The sequence below is a fragment of the Pelophylax lessonae genome (assembly GCF_965119305.1).
Source record: "Pelophylax lessonae genome assembly, chromosome: 4".
Lineage (NCBI taxonomy): Eukaryota > Metazoa > Chordata > Amphibia > Anura > Ranidae > Pelophylax > Pelophylax lessonae.
In genome coordinates this window covers 10,476,237-10,497,890 of record NC_138771.1, presented here as the reverse complement: position 1 = coordinate 10,497,890, position 21,654 = coordinate 10,476,237, and the positions used below count along the sequence as shown (strand labels likewise).

The 21,654-nt window shown below is 42.2% G+C and overlaps 1 protein-coding gene across 1 annotated transcript in view; it reads left to right on the top strand.

The window, feature by feature from the left end:
- Positions 1 to 14,516, top strand: part of FAH (fumarylacetoacetate hydrolase) — an 83,321-nt gene extending 68,805 nt beyond the window's left edge. The window contains exons 11-14 of the mRNA XM_082256041.1: positions 6,741 to 6,787; positions 6,874 to 6,975; positions 9,060 to 9,177; positions 14,331 to 14,516. Of these exons, the coding sequence (XP_082112167.1) occupies positions 6,741 to 6,787; positions 6,874 to 6,975; positions 9,060 to 9,177; positions 14,331 to 14,401 (338 nt within the window). The 3' untranslated portion in view covers positions 14,402 to 14,516. The remainder of the gene's footprint in view (positions 1 to 6,740; positions 6,788 to 6,873; positions 6,976 to 9,059; positions 9,178 to 14,330) is intronic.
- The last annotated feature ends 7,138 nt before the right edge of the window (positions 14,517 to 21,654 follow it).

The window sequence follows — 21,654 nt, the reverse complement described above, 5'->3', positions numbered from 1 at the left end:
GGGCTATTGGAGCTGCAGCTCCAGGCCCCTACCTTTTATATAGGCCCCGGGTTGGCCATATTCACTGTTACCGCTCTTCTGTCACTTGTAAACACAGAAGTCTGGCTTCTATGCTCGCTTCCCCAGGCAGCACCCTCAGAACCTCCCCACACAGCACGAAGGCCGGACAAGGAGGGACAGTTGCCGATGCATGGATGTGTTTATGGGCTTCAGAGACAGCATCCCATGTGGAATTAGGCATGCATGGCTGCACCCTTCCTCCTCTGGGTGCATGCCAAGGCACGACCCTTAAGGCCCTTCAAAATCCTCAGCACCAAGCCCATGATGCTCTTAATCCGGCCCTGGCCACTCAGTCACTTCTGTGGGTGGCGGAAGGGGGTTCCACCCCCTCTGGCGGCCCGACTTTCCTGGGCTCTACCGTCCCATCGCGGTGCCCGGGAACGATGCGGCAGGCAGCAATGGCTGCCCTGAAAAGAGAGCGAGGAACTGATGTCGTTCCCCTCTCTGTAACCCCGGAAAGCGGGAGCGATGAAGAGTTCTCCCTTCCAGTTCCTCCTCTTTGTTTCCGTGGCTGCCAGCCAATCTACTAGACCCCATATATCTCCATAAAGAGGACCTGTGAAGGGCCATGCTGTCACAAGCGATGCTGTTCATCCCTTGTAATAGCAATAAAGTTAATCCAAAAAAAATATTTTTTGTATTAAAAAAAAAAAAAAAAATTAAAGCACCCCTGTCCCACCGTGAATGCTTATGTTACTCTCGCACGCATATGTAAATGGTGATCACACCACACATGTGAAGCATTGTCGTGAATGTTGGAGCGAGAGCAATACTTCCAGCACCAGACCCTCCGTGCCAATCTAAACTGGTAACCTGTAAAGGCGTCTAACCACTTGCCGACCGCTGCAAGTACATTTAGTGCGGCGGTCAGCCCCGTGCAGGCAAAGTGACGTAGTACTACGTCACTCGCCTGAGAGCCTGTAGGGGGCGAGCGTGCGCTCCCGCCCCCGCTCGTTCCCTGCCATGTCCGCGCGTGTGACCGGCGGACCTGATGTCCGTCGGTCACTCGCGATCTCCCGCTGGAGAGGGAGAAATTCAGGCGGCTGATGTGAACAAAGCCGTCTGTCATTCTCCCTGGTGTAACTGCAGAGATCATACAATCCTGCTATTAAGGATCTTATGTCTCTGTGGTTACATCACTAGCCACACCCCTTTACAGTTAGAAACACGCCCCTAGGGACACACTTAACCCACGGATCACCAATAAAGTTAACCCCTTCCCTGCCAGTGTCATTTTTACAGTAACAGTGCATATTTTTAGCACTGATTACTGTAGTAATGTCACTGGTAACCCCAAAAGTGTCAAAAATGTCAGTCAAGGGTCCGATCTGTCCGCCGCATTTTTGCAGTCCCGCAAAAAAAATTGCAGATCGCCGCTATTACTCGTTAAAAAAAAAACCAATAAAAATAACAAAAATCTTTCCCTTAGTTAGTAAACGCGATAACTTTTGCGCAAACCAATCAAAGTACGCTTATTGCGATTATTTTTTTTTTTTTTTTTAACAAACATATGTAGCAGAAAACAAATTGGCCTAAAATGTGTTAAAATTTTTTTATTTTTTTTATTTTTTTTTTGGAATTTCATATAAAAAAAATGTGAAAAATATTGTTATTTTTTCAAAATTCTCGCTCTTTTTTTTTTTTTTTTTGTTTATAGCGCAAAAAGTAAAAATCGCACAGGTGATCAAATACCACCAAAGGAAAGCTCTGTGGGGAAAAAAGGACGTCAATTTCATTTGGGTACATCGTCGCACGACCGCGCAATTGTCCGTTAAAGTCACGCAGTGCCGAATCGCAAAATAGGGCCTAGTCTTTGGGCAGCCAAATCCTCCGGGGCTTAAGTGGTTAAAGCGTCACCTATGGAGAATTTTAACCACTTTAAGAACAGAAGATTTTGCTGCTCAATGACCAGGTCACTTTTTTCAACTTGGCACTGCGCAAATTTAACTGACAATTGCGCGGTCATGCAACGCCGTACCCAAACAAAATTTACATCCTTTTTTTCCTACAAACAGAGCTTACTTTTGGTGGTATTTGATTACCTCTGCAATTTTTATTTTTTGCGATAATACAAAAAGAGCGAAAATTTGGCGAAAAATTTGACATTTTCTACTTTAACAGTTAAAAAAAATATCCAATATATTAAATTTTTGTCATATATTTAGGCCAAAATGTATTTAGCTACATGTCTTTGACAAAAAAAATTCTCAATGAGTGTATTTTTACCGCTTTAAGACCGGAAGATTTTACCCCATCCCTGACCAGGCCATATTTTGTGATTCGGCACTGCGTTACTTTAACGGACAATTGCGCGGTCGTGCGACACTGTACCCAAATAAAATTGATGTCCTTTTTTCCCCCCACAAATAGAGCTTTCTTTTGGTGGTATTTGATCACCTCTGCGATTTTTCAAAAATTAGAAAAAAAAAAAAAGAAAAAATCACAGATCGCCGCCATTACTAGTAAAAAAAAAAAAATACAATAAAAATGACTTAAATCGTTCCTGTAGTTAGTAACTTTTGCGCAAACCAATCAAAATATGCTTATTGCGATATTTTTGGTAAAAAAAAATGTAGCAGAAAATAAATTGGCCTAAAATGTTAAATTTTGATTTGTAAATTTAAAATTTGTAAATTTTTTTGAGGAAATGTTCTATATCAGAATGTGAAAAATATTGTTTTTTTTTTTTTTTTTTTCAAAATTGTCGCTCCTTTTTTTCAAAAATTAAAAAAAAAAATTCTGATATAGAACATTCCCCCCAAAAAAATTTACAAATCAAAATTTTTCAACATTGTAGGCCAATTTGTTTTCTGCTACATAATTTTGATTAAAAAAATCTCAATAAGCGTATTCTGATTGGTTTGCGCAAAAGTTACTAACTACAGGAGCGATTTATGTAATTTTGTTGTATTTTTATTTTTTATTTTTTACTAGTAATGGTGGTGATCTGCGATTTTTTTTTTTTTTTTTTTTTTTTTTTTTTTTTTTGCGGGACTGCGATATTGCGGCGGACAGATCGGACCCCTGACTGACATTTTTGACACTTTTGGGGGGATCAGTGACATTACTACAGTAATCTGTAAATAATCAAAAAAATCGGTGCTATTTAGCGCCAATTTTTTTTTTTATTATTTACATTTCCTTTACACGGTGGTGACACCGAATAGAATTGGCTGCTTTTTCCATCCTATTTTATTCTTTTTCTTTTTTCATCATTTTTTGATAACACCAATTTTGACACTCACTACTGTTTTTGCTCATCAGTCTTACCCCTCAGGTAGCGCATTGGTCCTCTTACATTTCTTTTATTACTACAGTAATCAGTGCTAAAAATATGCCCACATTTTGGGTTGTCCCCAGAAAACTAATAGAGGAGTTAGCTTCCAATGGGGACACTATTTCTGGTGACCTGGGGGGCCCAAAAGCAATTTTCTTCATTTTCTGTGATTTCCTCTCACTTCCTCTTTATCTATGGGACAGGAAGTGAAGGGAACTCTCCACAATGAGACACAGATGGTAAAAGTAAACCTTACCGGGGTTATAAACCTCCCTTACTCTATCCAGAATGAAAAAAAAAAAAAAAAAGGTTTTTTTTTCTTATAGATCTACTATAATGCGCACAAAAATATCAATCTCTGTGCTGCACCGTATTTTTTTGGGGAATCAAATCTCCAATTTTACTGATCCCTATTCTGAAATACAGTGAAGAGAATTTATCAAAACTGGAGCAGCTGTGCACTGCAACCAATCAGCTTCTATCCCCAGCTTGTTTAGTTAAGCGTTGAAAATGAAAGCTAGAAGCTGATTGGTTGCCATGCACAGCTGCTCCAGATCCTGACTGATGCAGTTTTGATAAATGTCTCTCATGATGTAATTTTGAATTTAATGTAATGCTGTGTTAGGAGAACCGATTCTGTATTACTCTTCAATTTTGTTTTTGCTTTGCCAAGTTTTTTTATTTATTTTTTGCTAATTACATTTATTCCAAACATAAAGTTGATACAAAAGCCAACATGTTTCGGGGGTCAGACATCGCTCCCTTCATCAGGGCATGCTGGAATACAGATACAATGTATGAAGACTTGTTATTCATAATAAAGCAACATTCTCAACATGTATCAACTTTATGTTTGGATTACATTTCTTTTAGAGCCCATTCACACTAGCACGACTTGTGAGGCGACTTGTGTAGCCCCAGGTCGCCCCAGGTCGCTTGACATAACAAAAGCAATGTTAATCAATCAGTGCTGTCTCATCGCCGGTTCACACTGATGCGGCTGCGGCGATCGCATGTAATGTCGGAGCGCACTGCTCCTTCATTACATGCAATCGGCTGTGCGGTGCGAGTTTAGACATACACTTTGTATGGCTGAATTCGCACCGCACCCGCAGCAAAGACGCACAGGACCCTTTTTTTGCAGCCGCATCAGGATCGGATCGCACAGTGGTTCACACTTGTGCGATCCGATCCTGTGTGAACTGCAAGATCGCACTGCGATATGCGATCAAACTGGGGGTGTCGTTAGGATTACATTGACACCCCCAGTGTATCGCATATAGCAGTGTGAACTGCCGGGGGTGCGTTTGCGATGCGGGAACAGGCTGCGAATTCCCGCATCGCATAAGTGTGAACCGGGGCTTAATTGCCACTACTGAAGTCGCTCCGACTTCAGAATAGGGTCCTGTACTACTTTGAGGCGACTTGTGATCCGGCTTGTCCCATATACTTCAATGGGAGTCGCCTCCTTATCTTAATTGAAGCGACTTGTGATCCGACTTTCCAGGAAGAAGAAAGATTAGCCAGGCATTCCCCACATTGCAGCCATGCCTATATATGTGTGTGTGTGTGTGTGTATATATATATATGTGTAATGGTGTATATATATTCCATTATCTCTGCTTGGTCTGTGTGAGTGGCACTGGTGGACACAGATAAGTAGATAAGTGGCACTGGTGGACACTGATTCATGGCACTGATTCGTGGCACTGGTGGACACTGATTCGTGGCACTGGTGGACACTGATTCGTGGCACTGGTGGACACTGATTCGTGGCACTGGTGGACACTGATTCGTGGCACTGGTGGACACTGATATGTGGCACTGGTGGGCAGTGGCACTGGTGGACACATACGTGGCACTGGTGGGCAATGAGGAAATGAGTAAAAAAAAACAGAAAAGGGGAATTAGGTCACAACACATCATATTCTGATTGGCCAAACACAGTCGTGGTAAAGTCGCGGGCGACTTATAGTGTGAACCGACTCTTAAGAATCGAGTATTTTTAGTGTAATGCTTCAATTCCTGATCCACACATTTCCTCTGTCACCCTTCGGGGGGCTGCGGGATCCCTTCAATGTAGGGGCCCCAAATCTTATCATTATGAGAGTCCCATTGTATATCTTACAAATAATAAAACCTTTGTTTTATAAATGGAATATGAAAATCTAAAAAAATAAAAAAAACATGCTGCAAGAAATAACTTTACATCAGAAGTTCCCCCCTTTAACATCAGGGTCCCCCCTATCACATCATCGAGTCCCCCCTATCACATCATCGAGCCCCCCCTTTCATATCAGAAGCCCCCTATCATATCAGAGTCCCCTCTTTCTACATCAGAAACCCCCATACCATCAGAAGCCCCCCCTATCATATCAGAGTCCCCCCCTTTCACATCAGAAGCCCCCCATCACATCAGAAACCCCCCCCCCCTTTCATATCCGATCTCTCTTTCAACTTAGAAGCCTTCCATCACATTAGAGTCCCCCTTTCACATCATAAGCCCCCCATCATGTCAGAGTCCCCCCTTTCATATCAGAAGCCTCCCTTTCACAACAGGGTCCCCCCCCCCCCTTTCACATTGGAAGCGTCCCCTCTTACAGCATAAAACCCCCTATCACATCAGAAACCCCCTCATCCCATTAGAGTCCCCCCTTTCACATCAGAATCAACCCATTCCATCAAAAGCCTCCTATCACATCCGATCTCGCTTTCAACTCCAAAGCCTCCTATCACATCAAAAAATCCCCCTCCCCACCCCAGCCGTATCAGAGCCCATCCTTTCACAGCAGAAGCCCCGCTTTCACAACAGTGTCTCCCCTTTCACATCAAAAGCCCCCCTTTTACATCTGAGTCCCCCCTTTCATATCAGAAGACTCTCACACCAGAGTCCCCACCCTTACATCAGAAGCCCCCCCCCCCTTTCACAAAGGTGTCCCCCCCTCTTCACATCAAAAGCCCCCTCATCACATTAGAGTCCCCCCTTTCATATCAGAAGCCCCCCCTTTCACAAAGGTATCCCGCCCTCATCACATTAGAGTCCCCCCTTTCATATCAGAAGCCCCCCTTTCACAAAGGTGTCCCCCCTCTTCACATCAAAAGCCCCCTCATCACATTAGAGTTCCCCCTTTCATATCAGAAGCCCCCCTTTCACAAAGGTGTCCCCCCTCTTCACATCAAAAGCCCCCTCATCACATTAGAGTTCCCCCTTTCATATCAGAAGCCCCCCTTTTGATAAATTTAATTTTAGTTTTAATGATAGCAATCTAAAATAATGAATGTGAGGGCCTTTTGGTGGGTGTGATTTTATGGGTGGGGGCAGAATTTGATTCTTGGACCCAGGCAGTACAATGTCTTGGCCAGTCCTGGTTCTAATCATCATTTTTGTGATCATTCTGAACAGGGGAAGGCATGGAGGAGCCGGCAGCTCTGTGCAGATCCAACTTCAAGGTAAGTCCTCTATGGTCACGTCTTCGGGGGGGGGGGGGGTTCCTCTGTTTTGTCTCTTCTCTAAGGAGTCATTCTTTGTCTTGTAGTACATGTACTGGACTATGAAGCAGCAGCTGGCCCATCACACAATAACCGGATGTAACGTTCGTCCTGGAGATCTTTTGGCATCAGGAACCATAAGTGGACCGGTAACCCTAAACCATATTATCCGAAATAAATACTTTGGGTGGTATTTATAAATGGTGTGCATAGCAATTCAATGCATGTGCAGATGAGCAAAAAAAAAAAAAAAACCAAACCCTAATGTTATTAGGCTATTTCCTGCACTGGTTGAATGCTTTTCATTAGAAAATAACAAATTTATCCAGTAGATGGCGAAACAACAAATCGTAGGAATATCCAATGATACTTAGTGCCATCAAGTGGCCAAAATGCAGTATTTTCAATCAATGAAAAACATTCAACCAGCACAGGAAATAACCTAATAAATTGTTTTGCCCATTTGCACAGAACTAATGTAGAGGCACTTTCACTGGATGAATTGCTATGCAAATTTTTGTTTTAAATAGGTGTAAAATATTGCAGTCATTTTAATGTTTTATCTTTTTTTTTTTTTTAAGCAAATTAGAGCTACCTTTGATCATTCTTAGGAGCTATGCATTTATAATCATGAAAACCTTTGTTAAAGAGGACCTGTCATCATTTACATTACCTGCGTGCATGCTATGTGTAGGTGTGACACTTACGAGTATACACTATACTGTCAAAAGTATTGGGACGCCTGCCTTTACACACACATGAACTTTAATGGCATCCCAGTCTTAGTCTGTAGGGTTCAATATTGAGTTGGCCAACCCTTTGCAGCTATAACAGCTTCAACTCTTCTCGACTAGACCACTGAGTACAGCAAAACCCCCTCCTGGAGACAGTTGAATTATACTAGACCCCTGCTGACTCTCGTTTTGTTCTATACCATGTATATAGAAAAGTATTCCTATGCCAAACATGTGGACTGTTCTTATTTAATTTCAGTAAATCAAGGTATTCTGCAAAGGTTCATGCCTTCCTGTGATGTGTGCCAAAGGCCAATGCATGTCAAATAGATGTATTTGCTGCAGGGCTGCAGACAGATGGTCCAGGGCAAGAAAATCTACAATGTGTGGAGCTGAAATACTAACTTGGTTATGCACAGCTAATACCTGGAGACAAAAGACAGTTGCAGATTCTGGAGTAGGAGTGGTGGTAGTGTAATGGTGGAGGGATTGATCTGAGGTGGTGGCCAGTAGCTTTCCCCTGTTGCAACTCCCTTATTACAGAATACATGTGTAGCATGGGCCTATGGGAAGATACAGTTCACCACTACATTGCCCATGGAACCACGTGTATACCGAGGCCTCATGTGAAAGTGTACTCCTGCTTCCCTGAACGACTCTAAGACTGGGTAGGAGTACACTTTCACTTGAGGCCTCAGTACACATGTAGATCCATAAGCAATGTAGTGGTAAACTGTGTCTTCCTATAGGCCCATGCCTATGAGACCCAGCTATGAGACCCATAGGATCGATTGCCCCAAAGGTCCCAACATAGTTCTGCTTCCCTGAGCGGCTCTATGCCTGGGTAGTACTATGTTGGGACCTTTTGGGGCAATCAATCCCATGGGTCTCATAGGCATGGGCCTATGGGAAGACACAGCTCACCACTAAATTTCTTATGGAACCACGTGTATACTGAGGCCTCAGGTGAAAGTATACTCCTACCCAGGCTTGGAGTCGCTCAGGGAAGCAGAACTATGTTGGGATCTTTGGGGCAATCAGTTCCATGGGTCTCAAAGGCATGGGCCTATGGGAAGACCTAGTTCATCACTACATTGTCTCTGAAACCACGTGTGTACTGGGGCCTCAATTGAAAGTGTCCTGCTACTCAGGCTTAGACCCGCACAGGGAAGCAGAACTATGTTTGACCTTTGCGGTAATTAATCCCATGGATCTCATCCATGTAAAGCTACAGTCCTCCAGGACCAGGGGGCTGCAAATCCAGTCTCTGAGGAGCATTATTGGACCCCCTACTACATGCTGTGCTGTTCTGCGTGTAGTATCATTAGATATTATATATTATTGTGCTTTGTCATAGACGCAAAGTGAAATTGTTAGCTTGTAAGGACATGACTATGTTTTTTATAAGGTGTTTTCCATGTAATTTGTAGTCTGGGTTAATTGACTAATGGGATATCTGGCTCCACTCCTCTCATCTGAGACCATTATTTGTCTCCTAGGACCCTTCAAGCTTTGGCTCAATGCTGGAACTGTCATGGAGAGGATCTAAGCCAATCGATCTTGGGAATGGTCATACACGGACATTCCTGCGGGATGGAGACACTGTTGTAATAACAGGTACTGAAATGTACGCTTCTATGGGAAGAGTTCTTTGATCCTCAGACAGAAAACATTTGCTGTGTCATTTTTTTTTTTTTAAGGGGGTACCTACATTTGACAGGTACCCGCTCCCACTTCCGCTCGGGCCACCTAGGCTGCTCGAGCAGAAGTTCTCCTCTCCCCCTCCCTTACTGCAATCTTCTGGGACCCGTCACAGGGCCCAGAAGATTTCCTGGGCATTCAGGAGGCACAGCGCGACTCACACATGTGCAGTGCGCACCCGGCTGTGAAGCCACGAGCTGTCACAGGTCCCCACACTGGAGATGCCGGTGCCGAGGAGAGCACCAAGGCTTCGGGCAGCCGCATCGCTGGACCGTGGGACAGTTGAGTGTTTATTAACAGTCAGCAGATACACTTTTTGTAGCTGCTGCCTTTTAATAAACACAGAAACGGCTGGAACGCCACTTTATTTTTTTAGATTATACAGGATTTATATAGCGCCAACAGTTTGCGCAGCGCTTTACAGTGTGGCTTTAAGCCCAAGCTCTGATGAAGGGGGATTATTTGGCCCCTGAATCGCATTGACTACCACGGTTCTTCCTACTGTCACCCACAATAAAGGATTATTGACTTCTGAGATAATCACTTGGCATTCTGTTTGCGGAGTTTATTGTAAATACACTGCTCAAAAAAATTGAACACTTTTAATCAGAGTATAGCATCAAGTCAACTAATTTCCAGGGATATTGATCTGGTCAGTTAAGTAGTAGAGGGAGTTGTTAATCAGTTTCAGCTGCTTTGGTGTTAATGAAATTAACAACAAGTGCACTAGATGGGCAACAATGAGACAACCCCCCAAAACAGGAATGGTTTTACAAGTGGAGGTCACTGACATTTTTTTCCCTACTCCTCTTTCCTGACTGTTTTTCACTAGTTTTGCTTTTGGCTATGGTCAGTGTCCCTACTGGTAGCATGAGGAGATACCTGGACCCTATAGAGGAGATACCTGGACCCTATAGAGGTTACACAGACAGTCCAACTCCTCCAGGATAGCACATCAATACGTGCCATTGCCAGAAGGTTTGCTGTGTCTCCCAGCACAGTCTAAAGAGCATGGCGGAGATTCTAGGAGACAGGCAGTTACTCTAGGAAAGCTGGAAGGGGTCGTAGAAGGTCCTTAACCTATCAGCAGGACCGGTATCTGCTCCTTTGTGCAAGGAGGACCAGGAAGAGCGCTGCCAGAGCCCTACAAAATGACCTCCAGCAGGCCACTGGTGTGAATGTCTCTGACCAAACAATCAGAAACAGACTTCATAAGGGTGGCCTGAGGGCCCGACGTCCTCTAGTGGGCCCTGTGCTCACTGCCCCGCACCGTGGCGCTCGATTGGCATTTGCCATTGAACGCCAGAATTGGCAGATCCACCACTGGCACCCTGTGCTTTTCACAGATGAGAGCAGGTTCACCCTGAGCACATTTGACACACGTGAAAGGGTCTCGAGAAGCCACGGAGAACGTAATGCTCCTTTTAATAATCTTTCAGCATAACCGGTTTGGTGGTGGGTCAGTGATGGTCTGGGGAGGCAGATCCATAAAGGGATGCATAGACCTCTACTGGCTAGACAATGGCACCCTGACTGCCATTAGGAGTTGGAATGAAATCCTTGGACCCATTGTCAGATCCTACGCTGGTGCAGTGGGTCCTGGGTACTTCCTAGTGCATGACAATGCCCGGCCTTATGTGGCAAAAGTATGCAACCAGTTCCTGGAGGATGAAGGAATTGATACCATTAAATGGCCCCCAGGCTCGTCTGACCTAATTCTAATGGAACACCTCTGGGACATTATGTTTCGGTCCATCTGGCGCCGTCAGGTTGCACCCCAGTCTGTTTAGGAGCTCAGTGATGCCCTGGTCCAGATCTGGGAGGAAATACCCCAGGACATCATCTGTCATCTCATTAGGAGCATGTCCCGACGTTGTCAGGCATGCATACAAGCATGTGGGGGCACAAACTACTGAGGACCATTTTGAGTTGCTGCAATTCAATTTCAGCAAAATTGATTAGCCTGCTGCATCATTTTTTCACTTTGATTTTTGGGGTGTCTTTGAATTCAGCCCTCTGTAGGGTGATAATTTCCATTTCCATCAAACGATGTGGCATCCTTTTAGTTCCTAACACATTAACCAGTTCATACCAGTATAGATCCGAACACATTCCCCAGTCCATATCAGTATAAATCCTAACACATTACCCAGTCCATACTAGTATAGATCCTAACACATTACCCAGTCCATACCAGTATAGATCCTAACACATTACCCAGTCCATATCAGTATAGATCCTAATACACTACTCAGTCCATACCAGTATAGATCCTAACACATTACCCAGTCCATACCAGTATAGATCCTAACACATTACCCAGTCCATACCAGTATAGATCCTAACACATTACCCAGTCCATACCAGTATAGATTCTAACACACTACTCAGTCCATACCAGTATAGATCCTAACACATTACCCAGTCCATACCAGTATAGATCCTAACACATTACCCAGCCCATACCAGTATAGATCCTAACACATTACCCAGTCCATACCAGTATAGATCCTAACACATTACCCAGTCCATACCAGTATAGATCCTAACACATTACCCAGTCCATACCAGTATAGATCCTAACACATTACCCAGTCCATACCAGTATAGATCCTAACACATTACCCAGTCCATACCAGTATAGATCCTAACACATTACCCAGCCCATACCAGTATAGATCCTAACACATTACCCAGTCCATACCAGTATAGATCCTAACACATTACCCAGCCCATACCAGTATAGATCCTAACACATTACCCAGTCCATACCAGTATAGATCCTAACACATTACCCAGTCCATACCAGTATAGATCCTAACACATTACCCAGTCCATACCAGTATAGATCCTAACACATTACCCAGTCCATATCGGTATAGATCCTAACACATTACCCAGTCCATACCGGTATAGATCCTAACACATTACCCAGCCCATACCGGTATAGATCCTAACACATTACCCAGCCCATACCAGTATAGATAACCAGCATGAGATTTTTCCCCATTGAGATCTGAGGTGTTTTCGAAATGTTCCTTTAATTTTTTTCTCAGCAGTGTATAAATCAGGACCGGCAATCTTGATTGTTGCACCACATTCCTATTTGTACCATAAAAATCCCATTGAAGATAACAACTGGGACTTTTCAGATGCCACAAAGATACATTACACCTATTATTTATACAGAATGTATTTTTATTATTTCAAATATTCAGATATAAAAATATCTAAAAGAAGAAAGGAAAAAATCCTGACGCATTACTTACAATTACTAGTGAGTCATTCTAGATGATAAAAAAAACACATAGTGCCCTCAATGCCCACCTATTGAAAGATTGTTTGGCTGGTTTTGATGATGAGGGTGGGGCGATGCATTTCCCAGCTCTCCTGATCGCCTCTATAGGAGCAGAACCCAGACAGGGAGGGAGTGCCAGCAGTTTCAACCAATAAGGTTCTAATACATTATACAATGCTGTCAGTCTATTAAAGGTAAACCGGAGAGGATAGGGGTGACCTCATCAACGTCATGCAGCACCTTCATTGTCCAATCAGCTGGCTGGGGGCAGGGGGATGACATCACTGTGTTATATCAACTGTAAAAGAGAAATTGTTGTCAAATGTAGGAATTAAACCAGAATTCAGTTTCTGAATGAATGTCTCTTTCCAGGCTCCACTAGTTATTCCGCCCTTGTTGCTAATTGATATTAAGGAATTTGGTAAAAACAAATTCTAATTTCGATAAAATTTAGTATAGTTAAGGAAACACAAAACACAAATGATTTCATATAAAACTTGACAATTAGGATTTTAATATTCTAAAGAGCTTAAAGCTCACTGGGTGGCAGATACTCAAAAACACCAATAATAATGTTATCTGTTAAAGAACGCCAACATAGGCACCTGAATCTGTCCTGAATGGACCCCCTGTAATGAGGGGGGGGGGAGCACTAGGAGCCAGATTTAAGCTTGCGTGGTTTGTGAATGATTGATTCTCCTCCTCCCCACAGACCTTCCAATGAGACTTCTTCCATACATGAATGTGATCTTCCTCCATACATCTTCCATACATGAATAAGACCTTCCTCCATACATCACTGACACCTTCCACCACACATCAATGAGACCTTCCACCACACATCAATGAGACCTTCCACCACACATCAATGAGACCTTCCACCACACATCAATGAGACCTTCCACCACACATCAATGAGACCTTACACCATACATTAATGAGACCTTACACCACATATCAATGAGTGAGACCTTCCTTCTCCCATCAATGAGACCTTCCTTCTCCCATCAATGAGACCTTCCTTCTCACATCAATGAGACCTTCCTTCTCACATCAATGAGACCTTCCTTCTCACATCAATGAGACCTTCCACCACACATCAATGAGACCTTCCACCACACATCAATGAGACCTTCCACCACACATCAATGAGACCTTCCTTCTCACATCAATGAGACCTTCCACCACACATCAATGAGACCTTCAACCATACATTGAGACCTTCCACCATACATTAATGAGACCTTCCACCATACATTAATGAGACCTTCCACCATACATTAATGAGACCTTCCACCATACATTAATGAGACCTTCCACCGTACATTAATGAGACCTTCCACCGTACATTAATGAGACCTTCCACCGTACATTAGGGGACCTTCCTTCACACATATCAATAAGACCTTCATTCATATATTAATGAGACCTTACACCATACATTGAGACCTTACACCATACATTGAGACCTTACACCATACATTAATGAGACCTTACACCATACATTAGGGGACCTTCCTTCACACATATCAATAAGACCTTTCCTCATACATCAACGAGACCTTCCTCCACACATCAATGAGACCGTACGCCGTACCTCAATGAGGCCGTACATCAGAGACATTCCTTCATGTATCACTGATAGCGTCCTCCATGCATTGAGACCTTCCTCCATACATTGTATTTCTCTAATAACTATACATTGTATTTAATACTGTAATACTGTATTATCTTTTAAAAACCTTATTTAAAACTTGTTTCTTTCCTACAGGTTACTGCCAAGGAGAAGGATATCGAGTTGGATTTGGAGCATGCTCAGGAACAATTCATCCAGCTGTATAAATATTTTTCTAGATGCTGCCAATTTATATAAATTAAAATGCAGTAACATCTCATTACATAAAGTGGCCCATGCACAATAATGCAGAGCTGGCCCATTTCCTAAACCCCAAGCTCTAAATAAGAAATTTGCTCAGTCCCTGTAATGCAGGGATGTCCAAACGACGGCCCTCCAGCTGTTGCGGAACTACATATGCCACGAGGCATTGTAAAACTCTGACATTCAAAGACATGGCTAGGCATAATGGGAATTGTAGTTCCTGAACAACTGGAGGGCCATAGTTTAGAGACTCCTGCTGTATTGTGTTTATTTTCTATAATCATCAACTCCATTCAGTGGCCGTATGGTATTATGGGAAAATAACACATTATTGCCACTAGATGGAACTGACGATTATAGGAAATAAACATTGTAGACACATTACGGTCATTCATGATGGCTGTGCGAATGCTTGAGTCAACCCTGGATTAAAACCTTTAAAAGAAAAAAAAATGGCAAAATACCTTTCACGCCAGCTTGCTGTAGGTGCTGGCAATGTCTCTGCGCCTCCAAATCCAAAAACCAAGAGAATGCACCTAACCAATGTGCTGTACATTGATATTCTGACACAAGGTTTTTTAAGTCCTAAAATTCCCGGTAACGAGTGTAACCAACACCTTTCTGTGGATTGCATTAAAGAGTTTAGGAAATGGAATCATTCCAGGTGGAGATAAAACAGCAGTTTGTGGGATATCTGGGCTTTCACTGGTAGAATGTGCATTTCTTGTGGACAAATAACAATTCAAAACCAATGTGTGTATACAAATAATCAGCGCAAATAATGTCTAAACAATAACCTATCCTTCTAAAAATATTATGTAAGACAGAAAAAGCTGCGCTAAAAAGTGACAGTGATACAAATAAATGTATCAAATGGTGTGAAATAAGCAAAAATGAGCGTTAAGTGTCGGTTCACACTGATCCGACCCGACTTCGGGTGACTAATGCCGTCACCCGTGCACCGCGACTTCGGCACGGCTTGCAACGACTTCACATAATGGAAATCAATGCAAGTCGCTCCAACTTTGCAAAAAAAAGGTGCAGGAACCCTTTTCTAAGTCGGAGCGACTTGAGTCGCTCCTATTAGAACGGTTCCATTGCACAGCATGCACCGCTACTTGTCAGGCAACCAAGTTGCCTGACAAGTCGGAACAGTGTGAACCGTCACTAACTCAAAAGTGACAGTAATGCATATAAGTAAGTCAAAATATGATGCACATATATAAATAAAAAGTGCATAAATTAATTGAGTCCAAGTGTGAAATCTAGTCCCAAAAATAGTAATAGGGAAATATGTGGTAAACTAATAAAAAAAAAAACATGCCGTCCTCCACCGCAGTGCTCCAATCACCAAAGCATGCGAATAGGCTTACCGGATGGCAAAGAGTGAAAAGCCCATAGTAGCCGCTAGATGTAAATCGATAAATCCAGCCAGGAGGGGGACATCAATCAGAGGAGGAGCAGTATCTCAGATCATACGGGACAACAGGCGACAGTCAAAGCAGGATCCGATGACAGTTTGACTCATAGTGTCACCATGAAAAAACAGGGATAATGCCCCATAGCGTATATCGTTTAAAACACTTTATTAGGTAAAACTGAAGAAAACTTAAATTTAGTAGGAAATAGTGTGCTTATAAAATAAACAAAGCCGGCCGGCTTCTGTGTAGCCCATCCTTCCGGGTCGCGTGGTGACGTCAGCACACCGGTCTGTTGCGTTTCGTCACAGCTACCTAAACTTCTTCCTGGAAGACATCAGGTGACGAAAGGTGGCAAAATTCCTGCTCACCTTCAATATCTGACCCCACCACAGAGTCAAATCAGCCTTCGTGTCCTCCACTTATGATACTATACTATGTGGTAAACTAATAAAAAAAACGTGCCGTCCTCCACCGCAGTGCTCCAATCACCAAAGCATGCGAATAGGCTTACCAGATGGCAAGAGTGAAAAGCCCATAGTAGCCACTAGATGTAAATCGATAAATCCAGCCAAAGCTGGCCGGCTTCTGTGTAGCCCGTCCTTCCGGGTCGCGTGGTAACGTCAGCACGCCGGGGACTGACGCGTTTCGTCACCGCTGACGAAACTTCTTCCTGGAAGACGTCAGGTGATGAAACGCGTCAGAACCGGCATGCTGACGTCACCACGCGAACCGGAAGGACGGGCTACACAGAAGCCGGCCGGCTTCATTTATTTTATAAGCACACTATTTCCTACTAAATTTAAGTTTTCTTCAGTTTTACCTAATAAAGTGTTTTAAACGATATACACTATGGGGCATTATCATTTTTTTTTCATGGTGACACCATGAGTCATGCGTACTTGCCAAACTGTCATCGGATCCTGCATTGACTGTCACTTGTTGTCCCGTATGATCTGAGATGCTGCTCCTCCTCTGATTGATGTCCCCCTCCTGGCTGGATTTATCGATTTACATCTAGCGGCTACTATGGGCTTTTCACTCTTTGCCATCCGGTAAGCCTATTCGCATGCTTTGGTGATTGGAGCACTGCGGTGGAGGACGGCACTTTTTTTTTTTTATTAGTTTACCACATATTTCCCTATTACTATTTTGGGATTATATTTCACACTTGGACACAATTTATTTATGCACTTTTTATTTATATATGTGCATCATATTTTGACTTACTTATATGCATTACTGTCACTTTTGAGTTAACGCTCATATTTAACTTATTCATTTTTGCTTTTTTCGCACCATTTGATACATTTATTTGTATCACTGTCACTTTTTAGCGCAGCTTTCTCTGTTTTACTAGTTTGGTGTTGTCTCACTCGAAACTGCAGCTTGCTGTTAAATACTAGCGCAGTTATACACTTGTTTTACTTAAAAATATTATGTGCTTAATCAAACAAGGCTGTGACTGCTGCTAGCACTTTTGGAGTGTGTCCACCCAACTCATGAACTGATAAAGTGCAACATATAAGTGCAGCGCTATCAATTATTGGAAATAAACATGTAAATAAAATATAGCTAGTGCTAAATCATATATGTGATAACAAAATAATGATATATGTCAAAGTCTCATTCATAGAATTCTACCGTAGTGCAAATAGTGACATAAAATGCTTGTAATCCAACGTGTTTGGTGCCCACCACCTTCAGATAAAATTCCTGCTCACCTCCAATATCTGACCCCACCATAGAGTCAAATCAGCCTTAGTGTCTTCCATTTATGATACTAGATGATCATTAGTCCTCCGCCTCTTACTCACGATATTCATTGAATATGCCATAAAAACAGAAATGGAGAAACCATAGTGCTCTCTGCTACAAATATATTTATTGCTAAGAACTAGGGATAAAAACGCTCACAAAGGTACAAGTAAAATGCTCAAGTCAACAGCTCACAACACTGATACAAATTTGGTGAAATGGCGTCAAAGTCAACGGCTCCTCCCACCCGTTACGCTACACTCACTTCTTGAGCAAGACCTGCTGAAGAAGCTCATGAAGTGAACGTAACGCTTATAGGAGCCATTGACTTTAACACCATTTCACCAGGTTTGTATCAGTGTGGTGAGATGACTTGCGCATTTTACTTGTACCTTTGTGAGTGTTTTTATCCCTAGTTCTTATCGATAAATATATTTGTAGCAGGGAGCACTATGGTTTCTCCATTTCTGTTTTTATGGCATATTCAATGAATATCGTGAGTAAGAGGCAGCGGACTGTTGGTTCACTTTGGTAGCACCCCTGAATGTTCCATTATCATCCGGTATCATCTTAAGTGGAGGACACTTAGGCTGATTTGACTCTGTGGTGGGGTCAGATATTGGAGGTGAGCAGGAATTTTGTGTGAAGGTGGTGGGCCCCAAACGCATTGGATACAAGCATTTTATGTCACTATATTTGCACTACAAAGGAGTTCTATGAATGGAACTTTGACAAATATAATTTTTTATTGTTATCACATACACTGCCTGGCCAAAAAAAAGAAAAAAAGGTCACACACTCTACTATTTTGTTGGCTTTGATTACGGCAAGCATTCACTCTGGCATTGTTTCGATAAGCTTCTGCAATGTCAAAAGATTTATTTCCATCCAGTGTTGCATTCATTTTTCACCAAGATCTTGTATTGATGATGGGAGAGTTGGACCACTGCGCAAAGCCTTCTCCAGCACATCCCAAAGATTCTCAATGGGGGTAAGTTCTGGACTCTGTGGTGGCCAATCCATGTGTGACAATGTTTCATGCTTCCTGAACCACTCTTTCACAATTTGAGCCCGATGAATTATGGCATTGCCATCTTGGAATATTCCCGTGCCATCAGGGAAGAAAAAACCTGGTCGTTCAGTATATTCAGGTAGTCAGCTGACCTCATTCTTTGGGCACATGCAGTAACTATCCAATAGAATGCTTAGTTTAGTTAGTTGCTTAGTTAATTCCAGGTGGCAATTTTTTTTTTGGACAGTCAGTGTATATGATTTAGCACTAGTTGTATTTTGTTATTTACATATTTTGCTAATAATTGATAGTGTTGCACTTATACGTTGCACTTAATTCCAAACCGATGCAATGCTTTTTTGTGAATTACACATTTTAATAAATGAGATTAAATATTTCCCAATTTCATGTATTTTCCATAATAATGGATAGTGAATTTCTCATGTTTTTTGCCAGTTCATCTTTTCTTTTTGGAGTATCATTCTACGTTAATAAACTAAGAAGGTTTTGCAATTATACCCTGTGTGGTTCTTTCTATTAATATGATCACTGTATAATGTGGATGCCTTGGATCTGATGTGTGGAGTCTCTTTCTGCAACTTTCTGAATTTCTAGCATGCTTTGCAGCCTTTCTTTATTTATAAGGACTACATATCCCAGGGTACCTTGCCGATTCCTGTACTGACTACGCCTCCTGAAACTCCTCCTCTCCGAAGGCAGGCTCTGTGAAATGTGTGACACTGCAGTGCCTATCCACAGGGTATTATGACTGTGTGCTGCAGAATTAGAGGAAGTCAAAGTGTGGGGTCTTCACAAAGTACTCCAAGATGTTTCAGAGTCCTAAGGGGAGGCTGGAAATAATTGGAATACAACCTGGGGATGAAGTTCGGATTTTATTTTTTCACCATAGACACACTTTAATCTTCCTACTCATTTGTAATACTTGGGGTAAATACTTTATTAAGTACGGAAAAAGAACAAATATGATAAACTTTGGTAATCCTGTTAGACGGACTACATTCCCCATAATATACCGTTTTTAAAGATACGCCCAATTAAAGGCTGATTTACACAAATAGGAGAAAAAGAGGGGGGGGGGGTTGGGACTTTAAATGAGGCAATGGTTAACATCTGATGAAATGTGTCAAAATTATCTTTAATAAATCATTGGATCAAGGACAGGAAAACAATAGCGTATACAGAAAAAATTGCATGTAAAAAGATAGGTCAGTATAGCTAAAAATACATAGACAACAAGTAAATGCAGTACATCATGCAAAAAAAGGACAACCTAACATTCATGGAAACCAAGTCCATCGATTATTGGTAGTAGAGCTGCATCAAAAATCACTCGACGCGTTTCATGCATGAGTTGCATTTCCTCAGGAGTGGATGCAGGACATGGGTCTGCAAAAAAGTGTATATACATAAGTATCCATGGAGCTTATCCCAAAACATGGGGGAAAAAAACAGGAAAAATTGTGTATATATATATATATATATAATGACTTGCACATAGGCTTGGAGTTGAAATGTATTTAGGATGGTGGGTGGCTGAGCAATGTAATGTCTGACCCGGGAGCTGAGGAAGCATAACCAGGGGCAAACCACAGCACAAACAAGGCCCACTCCGGGGGTGACAGGTCTCCAACAGAAAGGGGTAGAGTGTGTGTGTGTGCATATATATATATATATATATATATACACACACACACACAAACAGCAGCAAAATAAGAAGTATGCCTGTATAAAGATAATGCCGCTTTCATTTGGATGTAGATATATGAAAAAAGTTGGGAGACCTGATCCAATCATTAGACAAGTGATGGAGTAGAGATGGAGACAAGAAGTGAACAGCCCAAAGAAAAAGGGTGAAAAATGTAAAAATTAAGAAAAAGTGAAAGGGAAAAACAGAAAATGTAGACACAGGACAAAGCCAAAGGAGATTCCATTTAAGTGGTATAACCGAAACGCCCCAAAATGCAGGCCATGAATCGGTAATAAATGTGGTGACTAAATGAAGGGAGTAAGGAATGCCTAATAGTATGGGAAAAATGATGAAGAGATGTGAAAATGACAAGGGACAGAAGAATCTAGAGTACAAAATGAGTGCAGTAGGTGAAAAGAACTAGAGTGCATACAGTGGGGATCGAAAGTTTGGGCACCCCAGGTAAAAATTTGTATTAATGTGCATAAAGAAGCCAAGGAAAGATGGAAAAAATCTACAAAAGGCATCAAATTACAGATTAGACATTCTTATAATATGTTAACAAAAGTTAGATTTTATTTCCATCATTGACACTTTCAAAATTATAGAAAACAAAAAATGGCGTCTGCAAAAGTTTGGGCACCCTGCAGTTTATAGCATGCACTGCCCCCTTTGCAAGGCTGAGACCTGCCAGTGTCATGGATTGTTCTCAATCATCGTCTGGGAAGACCAGGTGATGTCAATCTCAAAGGTTTTAAATGCCCAGACTCATCTGACCTTGTCCCAACAATCAGCACCATGGGATCTTCTAAGCAGTTGTCTAGAAAACTGAAACTGAAAATAGTTGATGCTCACAAAGCTGGAGAAGGCTATAAGAAGATAGCAAAGCGTTTTCAGATGTCAATATCCTCTGTTTGGAATGTAATTAAGAAATGGCAGTCATCAGGAACAGTGGAAGTTAAAGCAAGATCTGGAAGACCAAGAAAAATATCGGACAGAACAGCTCACAGGATTGTGAGAAAAACAATTCAAAACCCACGTTTGACTGCACGATCCCTCCAGAAAGATCTGGCAGACACTGGAGTTGTGGTACACTATTCCACTATGAAGAGATACTTGTACAAATATGGTCTTCATGGAAGAGTCATCAGAAGAAAACCTCTAATACGTCCTCACCACAAAAATCAGCGTTTGAACTTTGCAAATGAACATATAGACAAGCCTGATGCATTTTGGAAACAAGTTCTGTGGACCGATGAGGTTAAAATTTAACTTTTTGGCCAGAATGAGCAAAGGTACGTTTGGAGAAGAAGGGGCACA